Source organism: Lynx canadensis, chromosome C2, assembly GCF_007474595.2.
Source record: "Lynx canadensis isolate LIC74 chromosome C2, mLynCan4.pri.v2, whole genome shotgun sequence".
Taxonomy (NCBI): domain Eukaryota; kingdom Metazoa; phylum Chordata; class Mammalia; order Carnivora; family Felidae; genus Lynx; species Lynx canadensis.
Genome location: NC_044311.2, coordinates 80,816,469 through 80,840,229, shown reverse-complemented (window position 1 = coordinate 80,840,229; position 23,761 = coordinate 80,816,469). Strand labels below are relative to the sequence as shown.

Sequence of the window (23,761 nt, the reverse complement as noted above, 5' to 3'; positions counted from 1 at the left end):
TGTGCATGTCTGTGTGTGTATGTATGTATGTCAGCATATATATTTGTGTATATACTTATTTATATATTTTAAATTGCTTTGTGAAAGAAATTCCTAGAAGCAGCCTTAAAGGATGAGTGTAAATACCTTTAAAATTTAATAAATTAGAATAGGCAAATTGTTCTCCAAATACGTCAATTTATACTCTTGTCCAAAGTGAAAAGGTTGTCTGTTTCCCAATATCATCAGCACTGGATATTACCAATCATTTAAATCTTTGCTGACCAGGTAGAAGACAATTTATGATAAACAGTGAATCTCATTCTTTGATGTCACAATTTTTTTATTAGAGAAGTTGAATATTTAATGTCAGTTAAACATATGTGAAATACTTATACTCTTTGCCAAAGAGCAGGGATTTTATCTTTCTCTTATTTTAGTATCTTTTAAATTTTTATTTTATTTTATTTTATTTTATTTTATTTTGAGAGCGTGTGCATGCATGAAAGAGAGAACACAGAATGGGCAGAGAGAGGAGGAGAGAGAGAATCCCTAGCAGGCTTCACACTATCAGCACCGAGCCAAATGCAAGGCTTGAACTCATGATCCGTGAGATCATGACCTGAGCCAAAGTCGAGCCCTTAACTGACCGAGCCACCCCGGTGCCCCTCTTTCTTGTAGTTTTAAATATTTAGGTTGTTAGGGCTATTAAACCTTTGCCATGTGTTATAAAAATTTAAATGTATATTTTGTCCTTTTTTCTATAGAAATTTCTCCTTAGCTAAATGTTTAAGCCTCATCATTTAAAATTTCTAAGCTTTACAGTATAGTATTGTTAATAAGTTGTTTTCATAACAAAAACTTGGGCCTCTTTCCTCCCTGTTTTGGTCAATTTGACTCATAGTTCAAGGCTTAAATAAAAATCTCTGTAACACATTGCCTTCTCTGTAACACATTGCCAGTCCTTCTCAGGCACAATAAATCATTCCTTTTATGTGTGTCTTCAAAAAGTACATACATATGAATACCTTTCCTAAGTAACTTTATACACATTGGCTCATTTGCTACATTAGGGTGTTCTCAAAGCTAGAGACCATGATTTCTTCATCTGTATCACAAAGAACATAGCACACAGTAAGTACTAAGGAAATGTCTGTTGCTAGATCTAGTGTATATATACTTGAAATCTTATAGGAATCTTGGGCCATTTAAGATGTAGGGCAGTATGCTGTGGTCTACGCCTTTCCAAATACAAGCACACTATCTGCTCTTTTGAAATGCAGAGGTGATGAGCTAAAGACTCTTCATGTATATCTGGGATGCTACAATAAGAATTTATAAAAATGGATGGTTTTAGATAATTACCACTCAAATCGCAAGGGAAAACCCCAGCTCAATTATATACGGCTTCTTCTAAAGCACAAAGAGTCAACAAATGCACAAATAAAAGTTATGTAGTTTCCATGAATCATTCCAAGAGAACATTTAAATATTGATGCCATTATCTACCCATTGAAGACATGACAGGCATACTGTGACAGTTTGTAAATAAGGCAAGGCTGAGATGTGAAGTAATATATACTGGACATTAGAATCAGAAGCCAACAGGATCTTGGAAACATAGGCTAAATTATTCTAAAAAAATGAGAAATCCCATTCATCTTCATTTGCTAATTCAATGTAGTTCAGTCTTCAGTGACATTAAAATCATTCTAATGAAGAAGGCACATATACTCTCTGCAATTCAGATTTCTTTGCTAATAATCAGAGCAACACATTAAGATTCTGTTTCTTGACTAATTATCAAGGTGAAGGTTGTATCAAAAGTCATTAAAGATGGATGCCGTTCTCGATTTCATGATTTCCGTACTTAATAATCGGACATGTTGTTTCATGTCCACAGATTCATATTTCTTGCACAGTGAGAACATCTAGGCTGAGATCCAAAATTAAAAAAAAAAAACTATTACATGGAAAACGAAAGTAACTTATATGTAGCGTTTTGGAACTATTTAGCTATTAACCTATACATAAGTCAAGCAAAAATATGCTATGAAGTAATAGAAGGAAAGAACCTCACACCAGTTGCAGCAGCTACTTGTTTGAAGGATGAGGTCATTTCAAAAATTTGTGATTTAGAATTATAATAGGACCATATGGATCAATGTTAAGTTGAATGCTCTCAGTTTCAATCAGGTCAGTCCTCCCAGGAGCGATATTAAAAGTCAATTTCAAAGAATCAATATAAAGTGTGTGTGTGTGTATATATATATATATATATATATATATATATATATATATGAATAACTGATGCTCGGGAAATAATGTTGAACACAAATGGATAATTCTTTTAAATATCAGTACTTCTTAAATAACAATATCCCTTAACCCATGAAGCAGTGTATTCTTAGGTAGATACTTATCAGGAGAGCAATGGCATCTGTGTAATTTCTTAGCTTTCTCCCCTTCATTCTTCCCATTTTCTTTAAAAAAAAATTTTTTTAATGTTTATTTTTGAGAGAGACAGAGACAGAGCGTGAGTGGGGGAGGGGAAGAGAGAGAGGGAGACACAGAATCTGAAGCAGGCTCCAGGCTCTGAGCTGTCAGTACAGAGCCCAGTGCGGGGCTCAAACTCACGGACTGTGAGATCATGACCTGAGCTGAAGTTGGACACCCAACCGACTGAGTCACCCAAGTGCCCCGATTCTTTCCATTTTCTAACATCCTGTATAGCTTCCATGTCTCTTACTCAGGTACTGTACTAGGATTTCTCTAAAGTTTCCTTAGCTGATTTGTAAAAGCATCACAATGGACTTTAAATGACTGAAGTTTTGCTCGAATAGCAAATCTGGGTACTTTCCAGCAGAATCAAAAAAAAACAGTGCAAGTAAAAAATAAATTACCTAAAAAGCATAATGCTTTTGGCACTGACAGACCATAGTCAAAAGGGAAGGAATACAAGAGGCAGATGGGACTGGAAGCATTGCTGATGTGAACGCTCAAGAAGAGAATAACCCCCTGGCTGGAGATATTCTAGAACTGCACTACCCAATATATTACCAACGAGCCACAGGTGGTCATTCAAATTTAAATTAAATAAAGTTAAAATTAAGCTTCTCAGTTGTACCAACCACATATCAAATGCCCAAAGGATACATGTGGCTGGTGACTATTGCATTGAACAATACAGAATATAGAACAGTTACATCATTGAAAGAAACTTCTTTTGGACAGGACTGCTTGAAAAAGAACTTTTGGACTTTATAGATAACTTCCAAATCTCATTTCTTATGACTTCAAAATTTCCTGAGGGCCTATTATGAGACATACTGAAACAAATACTGAGCATGACAAAATATGGCCCCTGTCCCCTTGAGAGACAGAGAAATAAACAATGATAATATTTTATAATATGTAATAGGACTAAAAATATACCTCAGTTGCCTCAGAGGAATGGTCTCTGCTATATGGTGAAGAATGGTGATATGGAAATTTTCCCAGAGAAGATAGAATACACGGTTGTTGAGGGGTAGATAGGAATTGGGTGTAGGGGGAAAAAAATCAACCTCCCACCCCCCAATAAAAAACCCAAGATGTTCCTAAGGACAAAATTTTTAATAATATAATGAAGTAAACTGCATGACACATTAAAAAAATCACATGCTACAGTGTGCAAAAGTGTGTGAAATGACAGTCGAAACTATAAATAAAAAGGCTTGATTCTCTATTTTAAGCTTTATATAAATTTGCTTACTTTTATGAGTCCAGGAATCAGAACAGAAAATCCCCAAAGAGAACATACAAAGATAAGTTTGCCTAGGCTCGCACTACCTAGCAAGAGGTGATGTTATTCAGTGAATTGGGGATATCCTAATTTCGAAGCCACTGTTGTATAAGAATTTCCCCCATTTATGTTTAATTATAATACATTCCAAGGCCTTGAGTGACCTGCCTTGGATTTATCCATCAGTCTCCTTTCACTCGCTCAAAGATAACTGAAAAGCGTATTGATATTAGAATGGAAGGGGCCACTGAAGAATTGCATTTTCTTTCATCAACTTAGTGACAAAACATCAGTGTAACCACAAAGTTACAACTTCATATTTTTGGTTGTTCCCTCTTCCCTTTCCCGACACACCTTCATCCAAAAAAAAAAAAAAAAAAAAGTACAATCCAAAGAAAGAAAGAAGTACAATCCAGATAAATACACACACACACACACACACACACACACACACACACACACACAGAGTGAAAATTCCAGTAACATCTTCTATCAGAAAGGCAAGGCAAGGTATTTTTAAAGTGATTTCCGAGATCATGCCCACATGTGTTCTATGAAATATCCACCTTTTCTCTACCTTTTTTTTTGTCCTATTTTTCTAAAAGGGTTTGTTTGTTTGGGTGTGTGTGTGTGTGTGTGTGTGTGTGTGTTTACAGGAAAGGCAACAGAATTTGTACAGTGAATAATCATTTAAAAAATAACAAAACAAAACAAGCCCACTAGCACGATGTACTGCACAAATAGAGAAAATTTCATCCAAACATTTAGGATAAGTGTCTTTTATTATTATTAACCCATTACACTCCTTTGTATGAGGAAACTGAGGCCTAAGGTCACTAGTGACTCAGTGGTAAAGCCAAGAAAACAAAAGTCAAAAAACAAAAACCACCTATTTTATGTATTATTTACCTTCTTTCCCCTTGTTCTATTACTAGGTACTTAAACTTGTGTCTTCACGTTGAATTTACTTTCTCCTCCCTCATTAAAGAAGAAGAGTTCCATCCTGCCCTAGTATAGACAGAATTTGGATAGAATTTAGATCTAGACTCTGTCTCTTCCCCCTATAAAACCTTGGACTGGTATCATCCTTCCCAAACTGCGATAGACATGAGGAAAGATTCAGATAAAGGATGTAAGGGATTATTCCCAGCCCACATTTCCCACACTAGTGGAAGAAGCACACGCAGTAGGCAGAGTTGATGAAGAGAATCCACAAATGCTTAATTTTCTCTACTGACCACACTGACTTTCTGCCCAATGGCCTAGCCCATTCAGAGCCACCTGCCTTCTCATATGCCACGAAATATAGAGATTTAACAGAGATGTGGATAGCATGGCCCACAGATTATAGGAGAATCTCCTGCCACTCACCCACATGGGGTCACTGAGGTCTGAGTCCTGCATGCGGATACAGTCCATGCTAATCTCAATCTTGTTTCTTGCACCATTTTCTGATGGCTCATCCACAAAGTTCAAGTCAATGGGCTGAACTGAACATATAGGCCTACAATAAAGGACAAACAAAAGGGTGTTAGGCAGGGAATGGGACTAAAACACAAGAACCCAGGGGATAACAGTGAGCTCTCTCAGTTTCAAAGATGGCAGCGCTCATTGGTTGGAGTCAGAAACTCCAGGTTTGAATCGTGGCTCAACCACATGCCATATGTGTAATCTCAGGCAGTTCAAATCTAAATCCTATTCATAAAATGGGAATCATGATCCTTACCCTTGTCAGAGAATTGGTGGGTGGATGTGGGAGAGAAAGGATGTATCAGGAACTTAGTATTTTATACCCCATCCCTTAGGGTACCAAGTGCTCTGGTATTTCCTCTTAAATTGTTCACTTAACCAAACTCAGTAAAGAAGACAATAATCATTTTCCTAGCAAGGCATAAATGACCAACAAAATTTAGTGTTTTACCTGTTCAGGGGGTATTTGTATTGTACCAGCAACTAAGAGTCTTTAAGCCAAAGGAACAGATTTTGAATATCAAGGGAGTCATTGGGGGAACCTATTTGGAGGTAGTCAGGAGACCAAAATTACGCTCCAAAATTATACCACCTTGCAATAATGATCTTCATTCAGTATTATAAACTGAATAAATCTGCACTGAATTTTGACACAGAAATACTATTGGAGGAAATACATTTTTCCAACAATATTGACTGATTTTTATTGATTTTAGGAGCACATCATAGTAAGCAATATTTTTATAATCTGCATTTGCCCATTTATAATAATTTAAGTACAATATTTTGTGTTTACTTGATACTTACTGTTCCAGAAAATCCCAGATATGCTGGAAGACCTCTGGACTGAGGAATTCACTTGTCTGTGTGCTCTGGGACATAGTGGATCGGTAATAGCTTTCTTTCCAAGAGAAATGAGCTGGGGTTTCTACAAACCTTAAAAGAACAAAAATGAAACTAGAATTATAGTGTCTGTATTTAGGATATTGAGTATTTAAACTAAAGCATACTCAATCAAGAATAACTCAAGTGCATTTTCAGAACCACGCAGGCAGGTACAGCGAATTTTACAAGTTGCATGAGTGGTGTTTCATTGGGCAATGTCATGGATCCCAATTTGCCATACAGTTAGACAATCACATCTTCTATCAAGTTATTCTGTAACTAATAATGTTGTTAACAACTCTACACTTCCACTATCCAGCATCAATGTTCTGAAGATTTCAAAAAGAAAATAAACATTCCCTCATTAATTCTGACAGCCAGGGTGACCTATTATTAAACTTGTTTTAAAATGACTCAACTGATTATCTGCCCATTCTGCCTCCAGCAGGTAAAAAGTGGAATCAGAAAACAGAGAGGCGTTCAGAAAATTTAAATTTCACCTGCAGCAAAATCACCTCTCTCATAACTACCATCTCAGCATTGTGCCCAGGGAAAATAAACTCAAACCTCTGAACCTAGTTTTTTCTACTTTTTAAAAAATTTTAATCACCAGTTAACCTACCTTGATGTGTATGTGGGTGGTTGTTAATTGGAATGTAAAATTCTGTGTTAGACTAAAGGATTAAGTATTCAGACTAAACGTCTGAATATGTTGCAAATGAGTATTATTTCTGTTTGCTCCATTTTGTTGCTGGGTCCCCACATTTGCCTTTACTTAAAAAAAATAACCTTGATTCCTATATAATGTGAAGGAAAATATCAGCTTTCTCAGGTGATGCTGTCTCCAGTTGGCATATTATCTACACAGATCATCTTAGTATGTGATTCATTGTGACTATCAGTAGACTAATTTTACCCCAGGAAGAAATTAACTAAGCTCTTCATCATTACTTTTAATATCATAAAGTGTTAATAAACAGTGTACTAAGATAGTCAATCATCTTAAATTTGCAAATGAATACTCTGAGCTTGTTACATAACAGAAGATAATAGCATTGGATTTATTGTTGATAATTTCCAACCTGTAAGGAGAAATACGTTCATTTACTCAAGTTAAACACATTATGAGCATCTATTATTTACTAGCAAGAATGAAGGCCACTGAAAATAAAAAGCAAGTAAAACAGTGTCATCTCTAGAAGATCAATGTATAGGAAGTAAGACAGGAAACCAAACCTCTAATAAATAGAGTATGTATAACGCTGTGAAAGTACAAAGATAAAATATATCAGCTTACCTAAGGGATCAAAGAAAGAGCCTTAAAGAAGGAGAAGAAATTCGCTATGCCAGGTAGGGATTAATAATATGAGTGAGCAGTCTATGGCGACAGCATAGACAAAATCCTAAAATGGAAAATCATTTGGTGTATGTGAGAAAATTGCAAGAAACTCTATGTTAGTAGAGTATAAGATTTAGGGCAAAGAACACTGGAAAACAGAACTGGAGAGAGGAGAAGAAAATCATACGCTATGTTTAAAGAAAGCTTAAATATTTCAATACTTTCAGGTTTTGCAACACATTTTAAAATTAACTTTTAATTTTGAGATAAATACAGATTTACATACAAAGAGAGTCCATGCACCTTTCATGCCGTTCTCCCAATGGTATACAACAACTTACAAAACTGTTCAAACATATTCCAACCAGGATATTGACACTGCTACAACTCACTGATCTTATTCAGAAATTCTCAGTTTTACCTATACTCGTGTGCACACATGCATCCATGAATGAGTTACGGATGGATTTCTTTCTGCACATCCATATCCACCTCTACAGCATTAAAGGGTTTTAAGCATGAGGTTGCCAGTCAGAATATGTTTTGTACTGAGAAATCTGGAAGCTGCGTGAAGGAAAGATTTCAGGCACATCAGTTTATGGGCAAAGTGGTTGCACCAGTCCAGGTAAGACAAGAGGATGTTAGCAGAAATGGGGATGGAGAAGATGGCCACAAACTGAACTACTGGCAAAAGGCTAAATCAGACCTTGCTTATGTTACATTCATATTTTCCCTCTAGTCACTCTCTGACACCTAAAGACCTTCCCTATATTTCTGCTGTCCCCACTAACCAGCTGCAAAACCGCGGGCAAGTCTCTGAGCTTCAGCTTCCTTGACTGTGACACAGGGACAGTCGCCTCTGCTCTGCTGCCTCACAGACACCTACCCGGTCCTCAATGATCTCCTCCCCACAAGACATTTCCCAGTCCTTCACTTGAACTATAATCTTCCTTCTCCAAACTTTCTTGGCCTTCAGTTGCATCTCATCAATGATAATTCACCCTACTTTCCTTGGACAACAATGGAGTGTAGAGAATTTTAAGTAACTTGAAGGCAACGTCCATATCTCTTTGCATCCCTTACAATTTTATATTTCCTTGAGGTTGGAGTGGAAGGAACATGGGTTTTGAAGTGAGACAGACTTGGGTTCAAATTTTAGCTCTACCATTGTCACACTTTAAGGACATGGTCAATTTATTAGCCTCTTGTATCTTCAACTATGCTTCCTTTACCAGGTGGTTGAAATAATGTGCTACCTATTTTGTATACAGTGCCTGGTGCCTGGGTTGGATTAGGTCAGGTATTACAAAATGTGTTTCCAGGAAAGAGTTGCTGAATTGAACTAATTAAATAGCATATTTGAAAGGCCTGTGAAAGCTGTAAAAGTGTTACACAAAAGTTATTAAACCTGAATTATCCCCTCATTTCTCTCCAGTTCAAACTGTTCTTTCTCTTTCTGTGTTCTTTCACCATAAAATGCTCGCCATCGCCTCTCTTTTCTCTCCTAGATCACCTTTACTGACATTGAATAGGGCAATAGCCCCTCTCCTTTCATCCCTCCCCCAAGACCTCAAGCTTTACAGTGACTTCACTATAAAAGTTGAGAGTGAGGTTTGGAATACATCAGCAGTTTTCAAATTGGTTGCATGAAACTCTAGGGTTTCCGGTGCCTCCGTGTGTTCACCAGATGTAAAGAAATAGCCATATTGATAGGAGTCCAGACGCTCCTCCTTCTTAACACCAAGAAGTTTGGCTTTTGCCTGTCTTATGTATAGTAGTGTTCCAAGCAAGATTTCATCTGAAGAACAGGTTCTGTTACAGTGTTTTAGAAAATCGGTGGTCTAAGTTAGAGGATCTTCACTGTCTCTCCTGTGCAAATCCAGAATTGATTCCAGGTCTCTGAATAAAGATGTAAAATATTATTGACAGGAAGGAAGGAGATCAGCTAGTGCCATAGGGCAGGAAGAGTGAGGTAAACCCTACCTATCTTCAGAAGCTTTGCCTTTGGATGAATCTCAGTGTCAATTTACTCATGGAACAATCACTGTGTTCAAGGGGGTTTGTCAAACCAGTCACACCCACAGACAGGAAGCCTCAAGTCACTTTTTGTTTTTCTTTTCAGCTTGTTTTTTTGTGGATTAAATACCCTGTGCTCTTAGTATTAACTCAGCAAAAAAAAAAAAAAAAAAAAAAAGGAACCCTACTCTGTAGAAGTGAGCTGAAAACCCCAAGAGGTATCCACCAACAGTTTGCATTTTCTCTTGCTTTTTTCTTTTCTGTCCCAGGAGTCATCACTCAAATCTCTTACATTAAGTTTCTTTCAGCACTCCTGAAAATCTCCAAATCTAATATTTCACAGTTCCAAACAACCTTAATATTATAGATGGATTTTAAAATTAATAGATCTCTGAGACCATCTAGCCTACTATTTCTTATATAATAGGTGGAAAAGTGAAATCTAAAAAGAACCAGTTCACCCCAGCTATATTGTACTCAACATAAGTCTTTACCCACAGTCCAGGAAAAATAAATTGAATCATCAGACACAAATTTTCATCATGAATTGCCCAACCCTTGGCCTCTTGGAACAGTTCCCATACTTAGCATTTTCTGGATATTTAAAGCCTCTTTACTCCCCTTTAGAGCATCCATACTTAAAACTATGAGAGTAGGAATATACTTGATTGTATACCAACATCCTCTTATTCACTTAACAAAACAAAACAGCATTTGGTAGTGATGCAGATCAGAAAAGAAGCTGATTGGCTGTTCCTCGACTTCCTGATTCAAGGCTCCCTTGACAGGGTGTCACTCCTTCTGGTATAGAGACAGAATGTGGCATGGGAAACACCAGAAAAGCAGACCTGGAGTGCCCCCTCAGGAACTGTGCCAACACTTGGAAAGATGGGGTCACACATGAATCTAAACCTTTGGGGGCCACATAGAATGTCAAAGTCACTTGTGCCCTTAAACACTATCTAGACTTGCTATCTATTTTCACAAGGAAACTGAGGCTGATACCTTAAAAACTTAGCCTAGATCCACTGTTGTGCTAGAGCACTGGCTAATGAAAGCAGACTGTTCAATATTCTGGAATTTTTTCAAGCCAGTTTTTAAACACAGTCATTATTATAATTTATTACAAAGTATTAAACTTTATTTATTTATTTTTTTTTTAATTTTTTTTTCAACATTTATTTATTTTTGGGACAGAGAGAGACAGAGCATGAACGGGGGAGGGGCAGAGAGAGGGAGACACAGAATCGGAAACAGGCTCCAGGCTCTGAGCCATCAGCCCAGAGCCTGACGCGGGGCTCGAACTCACGGACCGCGAGATCGTGACCTGGCTGAAGTCGGACGCTTAACCGACTGCGCCACCCAGGCGCCCCACAAAGTATTAAACTTTAAATAATGTTAAAAGCAAAGATAATAAATACTCAAACCTGATCACTTCCTAATTATTTTACTATTATCTATGTTCTTGAAAGCCTTTTTAAAAAAATAATGTAGGGAAATTACTCAGATTTTTAAAAAACCCTGTGTGAATTTATTGCTACACTTATCTAATGTACTTTAGTGAACTATTTATGTGCAAAAGACTCAATAATACATATATTGAGTATTATGTGAAAAGTTATGTGGGGATTTATTGATGAATGAGACATTTATGTTGTTTTTTTGTAAGTTTTTCATAGTTTAGTGTCAGAAATAGAACACCTTCAATGTTTGCCTAATTTTTACCCACCTTATGTGCTCTTAATTTCCCTCTTGATCTTCTGAAGGGCAGAAAAGCCAGCATGGAACATTCATTTTGGTTTGTGCTCTATTTGCCTGGTGATTGGCAGAAAAGGATTGCCATTGATTATGACAGGATTTCACATCACTGGGCCTGCTTTTCCAGTTTTCCACATGACACTTTTAGGCTCAGAGAGGTTAAGGAAGTTGTTCAAGTTCACTCAGCTAGTAAATGATAGATCTGGGCTTTATTTACTAATTTATTAATTAGTTAATAATGCTAGGCTTTAAATTTAAGATTGTATGACTTCAGGGGCGCCTGGGTGGCGCAGTCGGTTAAGCGTCCGACTTCAGCCAGGTCACGATCACGCGGTCCGTGAGTTCGAGCCCCGCGTCAGGCTCTGGGCTGATGGCTCAGAGCCTGGAGCCTGTTTCCGATTCTGTGTCTCCCTCTCTCTCTGCCCCTCCCCCGTTCATGCTCTGTCTCTCTCTGTCCCAAAAAAAAAATAAAAAAAATTAAAAAAAAAAAAAAGATTGTATGACTTCAAAGTTCATGCTTTATTAAATTATATATATTTATATATTATATATATGCATATATAATATACATATATAATGCTCATGCTTTATATATAAATATATATTATATGGTTCTAATTTTCATTCATAATAAAAGTTTTTATAGTTAGAGTTTTTTTTTCTGTAAAATAACAAAAATCCTACCAACTCTGTCTCATCACAATCATTACCCCTTTTCTTCCAAGTGAGCAGGAAATGATGTGAGAAAACGCATACTGACCAATGAATGATATTGACAGAACATTTGGCCTTTCTGAAGATTCTCAATATTGGTAAGAGCTGACTCTAAAATGTCATGTAAGAAAAAACAGCTGAGGTCACTATTGTTTTCCAAGGGGACTTGAGCAGTCAAAACCTATGGGATTGTTCCCAATTCTCAGATAAAAGTGATTTAAAACTCTGAACATGACTTCTTCTGTATATCCATCCATCCAACCTACCAATCCATCAAATTATTGCTTAACCTCTCTGGACCTTCCCCCAAACAAGTCTTCCAGTTGGCCTCAGGAGTTTTCCAAATCACATAATGCCATTTTTATTTTTAGTTCAGAAGCAATCCTGCATTTTCAGCTTACTCTGCTATTATAACCACTCTGATTATTAATTGTCATACTTAGTTTAAAGGATGCTGAAGAACACCTTGATGCTCTTTAATAAATTGCCTAATCATTGCACACAACAGTGCCCAAGAGCCCTGGAGGAGTAAATTTATTCATATGCTTTAGATATATGTCAAAGTCCAGAAAGTCACTCATATAATCTAAATAAGGTACATTAACATCTTTTCTTCATTAAATGGAAATCTTTCCTTTTCAACTTCATTTTGAAAAATGACCAGTCTGTTCCTTATCTTTATATTAATCCCAGAGTCAAACCCATATATCAACTTCACTTCCAGTAAAGAAAACTCACATGGATAAAATGCATTTAGAGCGCATATATATATATATATATATATATATATAGTGTGTATATATATATATATATATATATATAATTTTTTTAATTTTATGGTTGAACTGATAAGCTGTATTCTTAAGAAAATCTCTTTTGTATCTGTCAATATCCATTTATCCTCCATTCTACCATAATTAGTGGAGTTCCTTTTCATCTTCAGACGCCTTTTCTCTTCCCACTACCACCTGTCTGAAGACCTGATTGCTTCTGCCATAACCCTTTACTGTGCACCCCGAACTCCCAATTCTCCCATCAAAGTCTACATATATCTAGGGTCAACTCACCAGTTGTTAACTCTGAGGCAGTGATCTTTTCTTCTTTCAAGTACCAAGTCCTCTAAAGTCGATATTTTGTGCCCCAGTCTCTATCCTAACCAATTGCTGCCTTCAGGTAATGATTTGTCTGGCTGTAACCCCGATCTCTCACACCCCCATCCCAGTGAACCTTCCTGCTGCTATCATGTCACTGGTCAGCAATCTCTTCTAACTTCCGTGTGATCATCAATCTTCCCCAAACAGTATTTCTATCAGGCTACTCCTTTCCTGACTCAGATTTCATAATCGCTCATCTTCGTACCCTGGGCAAAATCTAATTAGACCTCATCCCTCATCCTTTTTATTCCTTTGGACAGACCCTCTTTTCCAAATTATTCAGCTAGCTGTACCCTACATGTTATTTCTTTTCAGCAAGTGTCTTTTCAAATTATAACCTCTTATATGCCACCATCTTCCCCCAGGTCACATTCTTCACATTTACTAACATCTAGTACAAAGCTCAGCACACCTAAAAAAGGTACTGCAATACACTAAATATTTGTGTTGCCTCCCAAATTCATAAGTTGAAACTTAATCTCCAGAGTCATAGTATTTGTAGGTGGGGCTTTGAGGAGATGATCAGGTCATTATGGTAGAGTCCTCATGAATAGGATTCATGCCCTTATAATAGAGGTCCCAGAGAGCACTCTTCCCCATTCCTCCTTGTGAGATTACAGAGAGAGAAGACTGCCATCTATGAACTAGGAAGTGGAACCTCACGAGACACTAAATCTGCCGGCACCTTGATCTTGGACTTCAGAGCCTTCAAAATTGAAAATTGTAAGAAATAAATCTCTGTTGTTTATAAGCTACCCAAGCTGTAGTATTTTGTGATAGCATTCTGAAGGGACCAAGACATCCACCATATTTTTTTGTTTATTGTTTGAGTTTACTTTCTCAATTTGGCATGTTTTAAGCATTCCTGTCCTTAGTTAATTCTACCGTAATTTACTCACGTTGAAATGGTGTTTCCATATTGTATACCCAGGTCCTCTAACAAATGAGAGGCTGGGAGTCAAAACACATATTCCTACTTTCCTGGTTCTTTCTAGCAAAGAGGTATAGAACAAAAACAAAAAACAAAACTGAAAAAGGCTTTATTTCTCATCCTCTATACTTTCTACAAATAAGAACTCACGGGGATTTTATTCACAGTCCCACAGGAAACCTACAGGGATCTCGTGCTAAACCCCAGGCGTCCTGGCTCCCTCTGCAATGCTCTGAAGAAAGTGTGCAATTATAACTTCCTATGGGGCACCTGGGAGGCTCAGTGAATTAAACATCTGACTCTTGGTTTCCGCTCAGGTCATGATCTCACAGTTCATGAGTTCAAGCCCCGCATTGGGTTCTGCACTGACAGCAGAACCTGCTTGGTCTTCTTTCTCCCCCTCTCTCTCTGCCCCTCCACAGCTAGCTTGCTTGCTCTCTCTCTCTCTCTCTTTCTCTCACTCTCTCAAAATAAATAAATAAAATCATAAAAAATGTAAACTTCTTGTAAACTGAGCTGTCTCTAAATCCATGAACATAAAAAAAAACAAAAAAAAAAAAACCAAAAAACAAAAAAACAAAAACATCATCCAACATCACTGTCCTATAATAAATTGATCAGTTAATAGTCTGATCCATTTAAATCTAGAATTTGGCATCTGGTGAAGATAATGATAAGGGAGACTTGAATCCATCTTACTTCTAATATCATTTTTGACATTATAGCATGCAAATATAGACACTTGCAAACTTACACACAAGGAACATATCTATAAACTGCTCCCAAATTACAATTTAGAAGACATCTGGGGCTGCCTGTGTGGTTCAGTCGGTTAAGCATCCGACTCTTGGTTTTGGCTCAGGGCATAATCTCACAGTTCCTGAGTTCAAGCCCCATATCAGGCTTTTTTGGGATTCCCTCTCTCCTTCTCTCTCTGCCCCTCCCCTGCTCTAACTCTCTCTCTCTCTCTCTCTCTCAAAATAAGTAAATAAAATTTAAAATTTTTAGAAGATATTTGAATAAATGTAATCACCATTACATCAGGCTTTGGATATGTTAGAGTTTTGTACTAATGTGAAGACCTGATAGGAAGTTCGTGTAGCATCCATGACTGAGATATATGAGCATCGAGTTCTGGAAGGACTATGGAAAAATACAAATCTACAGGGGAGTTTTCTTAGGATGCAGTTTTCTTATGATTGCAAGCATCCTCACCCTGGATACTTACAGACTATTATCTCATCATTTATTGTATTTAAACACTAGAAGATGGTAAATTATCAGATCCGGTCTAAGCTTATTTTTTCTTGCCTCAGTGCATACTGAGGCATAAATATTGTAATTATTTATGTACTTGCCTAATTGTCTCCATTAATATATTAGTATTTTAAATATAGGATGGTGACACAATTACTAGAGCATATCTCAGAAACATAGTGGTCAATATTTTATTGCTACATAAATAATGGTTCACATTTGTTATACATACTCTAGTATGAAGTTATTTCCACATACCTCTCATTTGATAGTCATATTATGACCTATGTATCATCTGAACCATATGAAATCATTATTTTAGAGGTCAAAAATGGTGAAATATAGCAAGTTTATATGGATCAAATTCATAGCATGGGTATTACTATAGCATGGAAATTCATAGCATGGATAATCAGTTAAATAGCTGATTAAAAGACTGGTTAAGGTCATACATTCTAAAAGTCAATGGCACATCCAGGTCCTGAACCTCATTCTTAGGAGTGATTAGATGGACAACCCACCAAAGAAAGCAACAAGGAGTGACATTTGTATTAAGTGATAAGAGATTTTCTGTGTTCTTTTTAAATATAAATTTGTCTAATGTGTACATTTTATTCTAAATATGATCTACAAATTATAGCAAAATAATTTAATGTGTTTATCAGCTGTATATGTGATGGCTGAAGAATTATGTAGTAAAATTAAGAAAAAAGCGCTATGGCAGGAAGCTTCAAGAACAAATTTCTTTGGAGCACCCCACCCTTACCGATTTGCTAAATTATCTTATGTATTCCTTCAACGTAAGCCACCATATATTTTCACCTGCCCTGACTCCATTTGTTCCAAGTCTTGGTACTGAAATAGCTTAACTTCCAAATTTTAAGGTGCCTTTTATTTTATGTATACAGGAGATAAGATTTGGTGCTATAAAAAAACAGAAGTTTTTAAACATTAAAAATCAATTATCTTGTTATTCCTGACCCTCACAAACACCTTCATTTTCTCGTTCCCTTCATTCTACTTCCCTTTGATCATGCTTTACCCATTTTGCAAAAGGGTTTTTACAGGGTCTGTCCTCGTGTATAAAGTTCGTATTACCATGTTTCCTAATTCCTTAACATTTGTACAAGAATTGTTTATACCAGGCTTTCATAATTTGTTTGTTAATTTTATTCTAAGTTGTTAAGCATAACAAATATTGGCTAAAGGGAGGAAATGCAGTTTAACCCAAAAACCTTAAATTTAGGGTTTTTTTTTTTTTCTGAATGGGATATGAGTACATGTTAAAAGGATATTACCTGGCAGTAATGTTTGATATTTAATAATAAATCATAAGGACTTTATTTATTGAGCACACACTTATAGACATCATCGTGAAAAGAGCAGGAGAAAGACAGAGAGGCTTTGCCATCTTTGGTTCATACCTATCTGCACTTCTGTATTATTTTCAGACACTTACCTGAAACTGTATTATCTATTTACTTATATATTGTCAGTTTCACCCACAAGAATGTAAACTCAATGAGAGCAGACTGTTTGTTCACTGCTGCATCTCCAGGGTCTAGAACAGTGCCTGGAAATACTGCATAATGCTTGTGAATAAAGAACGAGAACATTAAGAGATTTCATGGACTGGAATCCTATCTGTTTCTTTTTCCAACTACCCCTACCCCATGTTCCCAACACTCCCATGTTAGCTATTGCCTCAGTTCCACTTTAAAGACGTGAGGAAACTATAGTTCTCAATAATTAAGAAATGTCCACACTACAGCCTCTTGAAGATAAAAACTTACATGAATATATCTTTGCATATATCTTTGCATATATGTTCATATATAAATAACAGAATTCATAATAATACGGCATTCATAAATATTTGTTGAATGAGTGAATGAATGAATGGCCTTTGTTCACACAGACTAGTAGAGTCAGTGTACAAATACAGGTCAAATTGATTCCCAAGTCTTTTTTTTTTTTTTTTTTTTTTTTTTATAGATCACAATGACTCCTGTGAGGAAGTGGATGTTTTGCAACAATGAAAGAGAAAATTTTAGGAAAAAAAAATACAAGCACAAGAATAAAGAGACAGGTACATACACCTCAGAAGTTCCTGAGAACTTCAATGTGATGACAACCCAATAAAAAGTTTCCCAATGGTGATCCTGAATCATTAAGAGTTTGCATGGTACATACTATTCTCGGTTTAAAAAGACAGTGAAGTATGCCTTATGCTTGGAAATATCAACCTTCCAATATTCTTTTAAAATACTATTTAAAGAGTATATGCTTGTTTATCTAGAAAATCCAGCAGCCCAGAATGACATATTCCCAGGGCTCCTGGTAGAGAAATTTTGTTTTTACTAAGACAGTATGGCTCTCTTTGTTCCTTTCTGATCAGGATCACATCTTGTCTTAGAGTACAGTTTCTTATTTACAGTTTCTAATGGAGATGTAGCTCTTGGGCATAAGAACCTCATTTATTCCAGTAGTCTAACACAGTAGCAGGCACCAAGTGGGTGTCAAGCAAAGGCTTCTAGAAGGAAATATTTGGAAATAGAGTACAACATGACTATGCCAATCCCTACAGAAACAACAGTTAACATTTGATTGCTGCTGTAGGCAAGGTATTCTGCGATATGCCTGACATGCATTTATTTCCACAACATCCTGTGATGTACATGCCAATACTATCCCATTTACAGAGAAGAAAACTGAAGCCAAGTGGTAATTTACTTCCTCCAGAGTACATGGTAACTGGGAGGATGGGACATCTGGGGTCTGAAGGATTTGGTTTGAGAGTCTCTAGTCTGTTAATTACAAAGTGAATGGCTATGGGCAGATTATTCTGCGTCTCTAAGGCCGAATTTCCATATCTGTAACAGTGAAAAAAAGAAACAGCACTTATCTCACGCAAGAGGAAGGCCTTGAAATCTTACCTCAGAAGGTTACTCCACTTCCTCAGCAAGGGGCAGTCGGTGTCACACTTAAAGTTCAAGAGAACCACCTGACCCACATTTGGAAAATACAGAGTCCCTGTCCCTACCTCCCAAAGATTCTGTTTCAGATGATCTGGAATAAGGCCCAAGAATCTGCACTTTAAAGAAACTGCATGTGAAAGCATAAGGCTTGAGAAATCACCTACATTCTAATCCCTTTGAAGCTTTTATCGAAAATGTAGCACCTTGATAAATCTGCATTTTCTCCAAATATCCATCCTCACATAGGCAAGCCATTATCACATTCTTGCTCACTAAAATGTCTTTTTTATCACCTGAATCAAACAGTATGGTGTAATGATTACAGTTAATATTGTATAATACATCCTACATGCCAGGCATTGTTCTAAATGCTTGATGGATAATAACTCATTCAATCCATCAACAATCCATGGTAGTTTGACTATTTGAATCCTCATTTTATAGATGAGGAAACTGAGCCACACAGAGCATAAGTAACTTCCTCAAAGTACACACTCAGTCCATGAGGGCGACAAAGTCAGCCGGCTGGCTCCAGAGTCTGGAGCCTAACTATCTATCACACTGTGCTGACTCTCCCAGAGACAGAGGTCAGAACCCTGGCTTGCAGGTGATCCTGGTCAAGCCTCTGCTCCTCTCTGGGATTCAAGTTCCTTCTCTAGGAAGTGAGGGGGCTGTCCCTAGTGATCTCTCAGGCCCTCTGGTCCAAAGATCCTATCACTTATTTTACAGGAGACTTTTGACCTTGTTATCTGACGGACCAAGGCTCTAGAATTGCTGACGGTAAGACACGTTCTCTCTTCTAGAACTGCCCCGCTGTTATTTTTCTTTACCTGCCAATTCAGAAAACTTTCCTCTGAGTCACTTGTCCTTTCTTCTTGGTGAGGAATCCAAATGCACTTCAGTCTAGAGCCGGTAGGTAGATCTATCTCTACAGACTTCCTTCTGAGCCCGCACTGCTGTCTTTGTTTAATCAGGCTTCCAAAGTGCTTATGCCTGAGCCTGTTTCAACCTCATTACCCTCCCAAAGAGGCCCACCGGCTTCTTGTTCCTGCTTTCCTATTCTCCTTTTGAGCAACAGCACTCTTCAGACCTAATTGGTGCTCAGTCCCATCTCTCTAGAGTCGTCCTCACACCTGTAATTCTGTGCTATCACCCCATTCCAGGCTTCAACTCGTGGGCTTTTAGCCTCCTTTTTCTTAAATCTGGCTACACGTTACGACACTTGGGGGGAGGGCTGAAAATAGAGATGCCTGGGTGCTACCCCAAAGCAATGAAATCAGAATGTTGAAGAATAGGATCTGGGAAGAAGTATTATTCAAAAATTCAGAAGTTCCACAAGAAATTCTAATGTGCGGCATGGTGGAGCAACACTGGTGTCCAGGGCTGATGATTCTCTAGTGGGGGGATAAGCAAACTGGAATCACCTGGGCAGCTGGCTCCTCCTCACGCCCAGGGAGGGAAGTCTGGGCATGTGAGGCAGACAAGGAGCCACCTTCCAGGTGGTTTGAAGAAGCCCCTTTGTGAAACAAAGTTCTAGCTGAACCTTTAAAAGCAAGATGGAACACTACACCTTTCTTTCACCCACCTTAGTGGAATATCCGGAGGCTTCTCACTGCATCCTGCACCAAGTTATTATTTCTTTTCTTTTTTATGTTTTTTAATGTTTATTCATTTTTGAGAGAGAGAGCGCGTGCGCGCATGAGTGGGGGAGGGGCAGAAAGCAAGAGGGAGACAAAGAATCTGAAGCGGGCTCCAGGCTCTGAGTTGTCAGCACAGAGCGTGACGCAGGGCTCGAACCCACGAACCGCGAGATCCTGATCTGAGCCCAGGTCAGATGCTCAACCGACGGAGCCATCCAGACGCCCCTATTTCTAATCATGAAGAACAATGCAGAGGAAAAAGCACTTGACTTGACAGTAAGATCCATCTTCTTCTTCTCTGTCTGGACTAACTCGCTGGGTAACTTTGGGGGATTCCCTTTTTTCAGTCAAAGCTTCATTTCCTCCTATGTGTAAAAGAAGCTAATTGGATTACTAATCACTAAGCTTCCTTCCTATTTTAGTATTCTTCTATTTGAAGGCCCCAAACCTATTGTTCCTCAACTGTTACACAATCAACCCCAGTTCTTTCTTTTCACATTCAGCTGACGCCAGAGGGCACATCTAGGCAAACCTCTTCCTGATCCCTGGTGAAGATTGCCCACTGCAAACCAATACCCGGCTTCAAAGGCTCTTTTAAACTTCCTTACTATACCAAGAACTACAGCTGCCCAAGCTTCAGTTCAGGCCCCTGGGTCTTCACAAAGGTCCTTCCTGTCAGAGTCCTCTGAGAGCAACCCCACGTGAGAGCAATCACCTTTCACATTTCTCAGCGTCCCACCTCCTGCAGGAAGGCAGGGATGGTGAATCCTCTAGCTGTCCAGTGATTAGAAGGTAACTGCAGTGTGGCCTTGGAAGGCTTCTGTTTGCTCGCTCTGTCTTAGTGGGAGATGGCCGAGTCTGTAAGGAGGTGCTGGCTGATGAATGTGCAGCAGAGAAATGGTAGCCAGAGTCTCTCCCTTTCCCTTTCTGCCAGCTTCTAGTACCCTTTTTCTTGGGAGATGCACCATCTAAAGGTGTTGGAGACGATGGCCTCTAAGGCCACCTACACTGAGACTCTTTCTAGGTAGTATGTACAAGTATGTGGGTGTGTCCCCCCCACAAGTAATTGGAATATACCTACACTAATAATGATAATAAAAAATAATAAAATTACTATTTGGCAAGATGAAAACTTAAACTGAGGAATGTTCTTGGGTTTTGATCTGCTCTGCAGTGGCCAAGATCCTCCTCTTTGCCCTAGTTCTTTGACTTTTGAATCTGGGATTGGAGGAAGGAGAAAAAGAATGAAGAAAAAAAAAAAAATTAGCAAGGGTATTTTAGTGAATGTACTGAATAAAGGGCTCTGAGTCAGAATAAAGGGTAAAAATAAAACATACATTGAGCTTGCTGGGGTGGGGAGCTTGGGCAGTAATTGGCAAAAGAGAGATTAATGGAGTAACGTGAAGACTGGAGAGAAAAGTAAATAAGAAAGGAAAGTGTTACTCAAGGCTACAAACTGGCTCTTCTTTAACATCCTTCCAAGACCAAAAATAATAAATAATAATAAAGGAAATTTAAAAGAATGGAAGTAAACAAATGAAAAAAATGAAAATTCTTTTAAGCTGTATTTCATCCGTGCTTTTTTTAAAAAATTAATGTTTATTTATTTTTGAAAGAGAGACAGGGAGCATGAGCAGAGAGAGAGGGAGACACAGGATCTGAAGCAGGCTCCAGGCTCTGAGCTGTCAGCACAGAACCTAATGCAGGGCTCGAACCCATACAACTGCCAGATCATGACCTGAGCCGAAGCCTCACCTTTAATGACTGAGCCACCCAGGTGCCCCTGATCTGTGCTTTTTGAACACTGTACTACCTAGACAACCCCGACTGGCCATAGGCTTAACGGCATAAGAAGCATGATGATATTTAAGACACTTACCTACCTTTCACACAAGGAGATTCCAGAACAGTTCATAGAGAAAAGGAGAGGCATAATCCCATAGAAAAAGACTCTCCAGGGAAATCTGGCTCCAGAAAAATGGAAGACTCTTAGGTAAAAAAACAGAGGTCTATAGGGGCACCTGTGTGGCTCATTCGGCTAAGCATCTGATTCTTGATTTCGGCTCAGGTAATGATTTCACGGGTCCTGGGATCCAGCTCCGAGTGGGGCTCTGCCCTGAACTGCTTGGGATTCTCCCTCTCCCTCTCTCTCTCTGCCCCTCCCCCACTCTCACACACAGAATCACTCTCTCTCTCAAAATAAATAAATAAAATTTAAAATATTTAAAAAAACCAGAGGTCTACAAACAACTACCCACATAAACAACTGCCGTCTGTTTCCGTAAAGCATTTTGGAGTGCCGCCATGCTTATTTGCTTCGAAGAGTCTGTGCACCGCTCACATCACAGTGTCAGAGTTGAGTAGTTGCAGCAAGGACTACATGGCCTATCAAGCTAGAAAGAGCTGCTATTTGACCTTTTACAAGACTTATTTATGAGAAACACTTACTACTAGACGTTTTAAAAGAAACTTAAAAAAATAAAAGTTTAACTGCATAATCATGAATACTTCAAATTATCAAGGAGGCAATGGGTAAGCATGTCTGTTGTTGGAATGTTTATAAAAACAGTTGGGGGGGATAAGAAGATTTCCAACAAATTAGATGCTAAGAGAGCACCTACGGAAGTGTGAAGTACGGGCACAACATCAAGGAGACAAACGGGATGTGATGGCTGCTGCAGGAACGAATTCAGAAATTTACAGCTCAGAAGGAGCTGAGCTTTGGTAAGTGATGCCACAGACTGGTTCTAGACTGGATGATGTAGGAGCAAGCATGAGAGGAAGGTTTCGCTAACAGGAGCAGCATGGTGTTCTGGCCACTGCAATGCTGTCGCTGGAATTTCCCTCTGCACAGTTGGTAATCCATGATAGTAAGCTCCACCCCTAGTTGATGCTTATGACGCATCCTTGAAGTTTCTTTTGCTGTAGACGAGCACTTCCTGTTTTTCCAATATGTAGCCCCTGTCCATCAAAGCATGCCCTTAATGATATTATCTGTCTTTAACAATTTGTTGTTTTTGTTTTTTAACAATTTTTAATTTTAGCTTCCCGGAGCCTGAGGGGAACAGCACATCAAAGAGCAAGCTTTCTCCTTTTCCCACATAAATGAATTTCTTAAGTCTATCCTTTGCATATATGTTCCCCATAACTACCAATTCTGTCTTCTCTTTGTAATCTCAGTGTAAAGATTGACTTTTGGAGGGTGGATTCAATTTCAGGCTAAAAGGAAAAGAAGAAAACTGCTCTAAAGGATGGCGCTTATCCAGTGCAGAACAGATCTCCTCAGGCCTAATTTCCAGATTTTACAGAAGCAATAAATAATTTAGGGATTGGACAAGAATGATTATTTTTGATTAATGAAACTGACCTAATTTAAACAGGATATTTACGACCCCAATTTCAGATATTCTCTGTGACCTGCAGGTTAGTGAGGTCATGTTATTACAACATTGCACATAAAAAATGCAAATTTAGAACATTTGTGTAAAAAAAAAATCTACAACCATAGCTGTTTAAAACAATATAAATTTTCACTTGCCAGTTCATCCACCTTCTCCTAGGAGCGGTCAGCTGCTGCCTGTAGGTATGTTTCCTACATCTTAGTTATCAAAAACAACTTTATTTGTTTATTTTTCAAAGTTATTAAGTTTGTCACAAGTATAGCGTGATACTCCCAAGTGAGTAATGATCTGATTCAAGCGAAAGATGATATTTAGTATATTATTAATTATGAGATGATCTGTGATTGGCCCAGATGAAGGTGTGTGTTTGTGCATCCAGAAAGTTATTAAATGGCAGTAGAACAACTTCTTAGTTTCAAAGATGCTGAAACATGGGAGTGACTTACGGGCAGAAC

The 23,761-nt window shown here is 38.1% G+C and overlaps 1 protein-coding gene across 4 annotated transcripts in view; it reads right to left on the bottom strand.

Moving 5' to 3' along the window:
- TP63 (tumor protein p63) overlaps nucleotides 1–23,761 on the bottom strand; it is a 230,873-nt gene that overhangs the window by 139,406 nt on the left and 67,706 nt on the right. For all 4 annotated transcript variants that reach the window (XM_032594732.1, XM_030330361.2, XM_030330362.2 and 1 more), the window contains exons 2-3: nucleotides 6,041–6,169; nucleotides 5,135–5,267 (exon numbers count right to left, since the gene is read on the bottom strand). In XM_032594732.1, coding sequence (XP_032450623.1) covers nucleotides 5,135–5,267; nucleotides 6,041–6,169 — 262 coding nt within the window. The remainder of the gene's footprint in view (nucleotides 1–5,134; nucleotides 5,268–6,040; nucleotides 6,170–23,761) is intronic.